At 54.5% G+C, this 3,679-nt stretch overlaps 1 protein-coding gene across 1 annotated transcript in view; it reads right to left on the minus strand.

Annotated features, from left to right (window-relative positions):
- LOC131735420 (peroxisomal carnitine O-octanoyltransferase-like) overlaps positions 1 to 3,365 on the minus strand; it is an 11,721-nt gene extending 8,356 nt beyond the window's left edge. The window contains exons 1-3 of the mRNA XM_059021556.1: positions 2,904 to 3,365; positions 1,642 to 1,764; positions 1,380 to 1,550 (exon numbers count right to left, since the gene is read on the minus strand). Of these exons, the coding sequence (XP_058877539.1) occupies positions 1,380 to 1,550; positions 1,642 to 1,764; positions 2,904 to 3,365 (756 nt within the window). The remainder of the gene's footprint in view (positions 1 to 1,379; positions 1,551 to 1,641; positions 1,765 to 2,903) is intronic.
- Positions 3,366 to 3,679: the final 314 nt, after the last annotated feature.

Below are 3,679 nucleotides of genomic sequence, written 5' to 3' on the forward strand. Positions count from 1 at the left end.
AGAGGAGGAGAGGAGGAGAGGAGGAGAGGGAGGGGGAGAGGAGGAGAGGGGGAGAGGAGGAGAGGGAGGGGGAGAGCTGTTCAAACAGGAGCCCCGCTGAACCATCAGAGAACACAACCAGATTCAACACCTGAGAGGAGAGGAGGAGAGGAGGAGAGGAGGAGAGGGAGGGGGAGAGCTGTTCAAACAGGAGCCCCGCTGAACCATCAGAGAACACAACCAGATTCAACACCTGAGAGGAGAGGAGGAGAGGGAGGGGGAGAGCTGTTCAAACAGGAGCCCCGCTGAACCATCAGAGAACACAACCAGATTCAACACCTGAGAGGAGAGGAGGAGAGGAGAGGGAGGGGGAGAGCTGTTCAAACAGGAGCCCCGCTGAACCATCAGAGAACACAACCAGATTCAACACCTGAGAGGAGAGGAGGAGAGGGAGGGGGAGAGCTGTTCAAACAGGAGCCCCGCTGAACCATCAGAGAACACAACCAGATTCAACACCTGAGAGGAGAGGAGGAGAGGGAGGGGGAGAGCTGTTCAAATAGGAGCCCAGCTGAACCATCAGAGAACACAACCAGATTCAACACCTGAGAGAGAGAGGAGAGGAGGAGAGGGAGGGGGAGAGCTGTTTAAACAGGAGCCCCGCTGAACCATCAGAGAACACAACCAGATTCAACACCTGAGAGGAGAGGAGGAGAGGAGGAGAGGGAGGGGGAGAGCTGTTCAAACAGGAGCCCCGCTGAACCATCAGAGAACACAACCAGATTCAACACCTGAGAGGAGAGGAGGAGAGGAGGAGAGGGAGGGGGAGAGCTGTTCAAACAGGAGCCCCGCTGAACCATCAGAGAACACAACCAGATTCAACACCTGAGAGGAGAGGAGGAGAGGAGGAGAGGGAGGGGGAGAGCTGTTCAAACAGGAGCCCCGCTGAACCATCAGAGAACACAACCAGATTCAACACCTGAGAGGAGAGGAGGAGAGGGAGGGGGAGAGCTGTTCAAACAGGAGCCCCGCTGAACCATCAGAGAACACAACCAGATTCAACACCTGAGAGGAGAGGGAGGAGAGAGGAGAGGGAGGGGGAGAGGAGGAGAGAGAGACAGACAGGAGGACAGGAGAGGAACAGCATCTCTATAGAGGGGTCTGGTCACAGCTGTATATACAATACAATACAATACAATACACTACAATACACTACACTACAGCACACTCCCCTACACTACACTACCCTACACTACACTCCCCTACACTACAGTACACTACACTACACTACACTACACTACACACTACACTACAGCACACTCCCCTACACTACACTACCCTACACGTTCCTGCACTACACTCCCCTCCCCTCCCCTCCACAGCTCTATCGAGGGGTGCAGCACCTTGTCGTAGTGTCTCATCCCTCTCGTCTCGGGGCTCCCCAGTCGGATGCTCGTCAGCGCGGCCGCGGGGTCCCGGGGGTCCAGGGAGGGACAGTCCTCCAGCGCCAGCGCCAGCACAGCGCTCTCCAGGGTCCTCAGGGACCCCCCCCGCCCCCCGGGACAGCAGGTCCTCTCGCAGAGCGTGCCAGGCAGGTCTCTCCAGGGCAGTCAGGCTGCACGGGGAAGCAGGCAGCGGCAGGGACGCCCCGGGAGGGGTCCTCACGGCACCCAGCAGCTGGCTGTGGATCTGGGGGAGCGGGAGGGGGTCCCCAGCCTGGGACAGGAGCTGCAGGGGGAACGCAGAGCCTTGATAGAGCAGGGCTGCGTGCAGACTGTCAGGGTAGATCTGCAGAGAGAGGAGAGGAGGGAGAGATGCTGTGCTCTAGTCAGCAATCAAACACTGTGCTCTAGTCAGCAATCAAACACTGTGCTCTAGTCTAGCTGCTATAGTCAATCAAACACTGTGCTCTAGTCTAGCTGCTATAGTCAATCAAACACTGTGCTCTAGTCTAGCTGCTATAGTCAGCAATCAAACACTGCTCTAGTCTAGCTGCTATAGTCAAACACTGTGCTCTAGTCTAGCTGCTACAGTCAATCAAACACTGTGCTCTAGTCTAGCTGCTATAGTCAATCAAACACTGTGCTCTAGTCTAGCTGCTATAGTCAATCAAACACTGTGCTCTAGTCTAGCTGCTATAGTCAATCAAACACTGTGTAGTCTAGCTGCTATAGTCAATCAAACACTGTGCTCTAGTCTAGCTGCTATAGTCAATCAAACACTGTGCTCTAGTCTAGCTGCTATAGTCAAACACTGTGCTCTAGTCTAGCTGCTATAGTCAATCAAACACTGTGCTCTAGTCTAGCTGCTATAGTCAATCAAACACTGTGCTCTAGTCTAGCTGCTGTAGTCAATCAAACACTGTGCTCTAGTCTAGCTGCTATAGTCAATCAAACACTGTGCTCTAGTCTAGCTGCTATAGTCAACCAAACACTGTGCTCTAGTCTAGCTGCTATAGTCAATCAAACACTGTGCTCTAGTCTAGCTGCTATAGTCAATCAAACACTGTGCTCTAGTCTAGCTGCTATAGTCAATCAAACACTGCTCTAGTCTAGCTGCTATAGTCAACCAAACACTGTGCTCTAGTCTAGCTGCTATAGTCAGCAATCAAACACTGCTCTAGTCTAGCTGCTATAGTCAAACACTGTGCTCTAGTCTAGCTGCTATAGTCAATCAAACACTGTGCTCTAGTCTAGCTGCTATAGTCAAACACTGTGCTCTAGTCTAGCTGCTATAGTCAATCAAACACTGTGCTCTAGTCTAGCTGCTATAGTCAACACTGTGCTCTAGACTAGCTGCTATAGTCAATCAAACACTGTGCTCTAGTCTAGCTGCTATAGTCAATCAAACACTGTGCTCTAGTCTAGCTGCTATAGTCAAACACTGTGCTCTAGTCAGCATTCAAACACTGAGTGTCTCTCAGCTACCTTGATCTGATCCCTGGTCTCTCCCGGCTCTCTGCACGCTGAGAACAGCTCTGATCTCTGGGTCTGCTCCAGCGCTGCGTCTCCTTCTAGAAGCCGGGGGTCGCTGTGGATCTTGGCCGCGGCCCAGAGCAGGGCAGCGGCCCGGGCTAGCTGGGGTCCCCCCTCCAGTTGGGGGGTCCCCTGGACCGCGGAGGGCTGCAGGAGCACGGGGAGGGCGGTGGAGGTGGGGATGGGGTCCCGGATGGACAGGAGGCAGTTTTTGAACTCCTCCGTCCCCCAGTTTTCCCGGCCGGTCGCCCGGGCTGTGAATCGAGCGTGGATCTCCTGCAGTTCGGCCTCCTGCCTCCGGAGGGCGCTCTGGTATCTGTGGAACTCCTCCAGGGGCAGGATCAGCCCCAGCACCCGCCCAGCTTCCTGCAGAGTGGTGTCGAGGTTCGGGATTGGGAAGTTCGGAAGAGACATCCTGCAGAGAAGAGAGAGGAGAGAGAGAAGAGAGGAGAGACAGGAGAGAGGAGAGGAGAGAGGAGAGGAGAGAGGAGAGAGAGGAGAGAGGAGAGGAGAGGACAGAGAAGAGGAGAGGGGGAGAGGAGAGAAGAGAGGAGAGAGAGAAGAGAGAGAGAGGAGAAGAGGAGAGAGGGGAGCGGAGAGGAGAGAGAAGAGGAGAGAGGAGAGAGGAGAGGAGAGGAGAGAGGAGAGAGGAGAGGAGAGGAGAGAGGAGAGGAGAGAGGAGAGAGAGAAGAGAGAGGAGAGAAGAGAGAGAGAGGAGAAGAGGAGAG

Source organism: Acipenser ruthenus, unplaced genomic scaffold (assembly GCF_902713425.1).
Source record: "Acipenser ruthenus unplaced genomic scaffold, fAciRut3.2 maternal haplotype, whole genome shotgun sequence".
NCBI lineage: Eukaryota > Metazoa > Chordata > Actinopteri > Acipenseriformes > Acipenseridae > Acipenser > Acipenser ruthenus.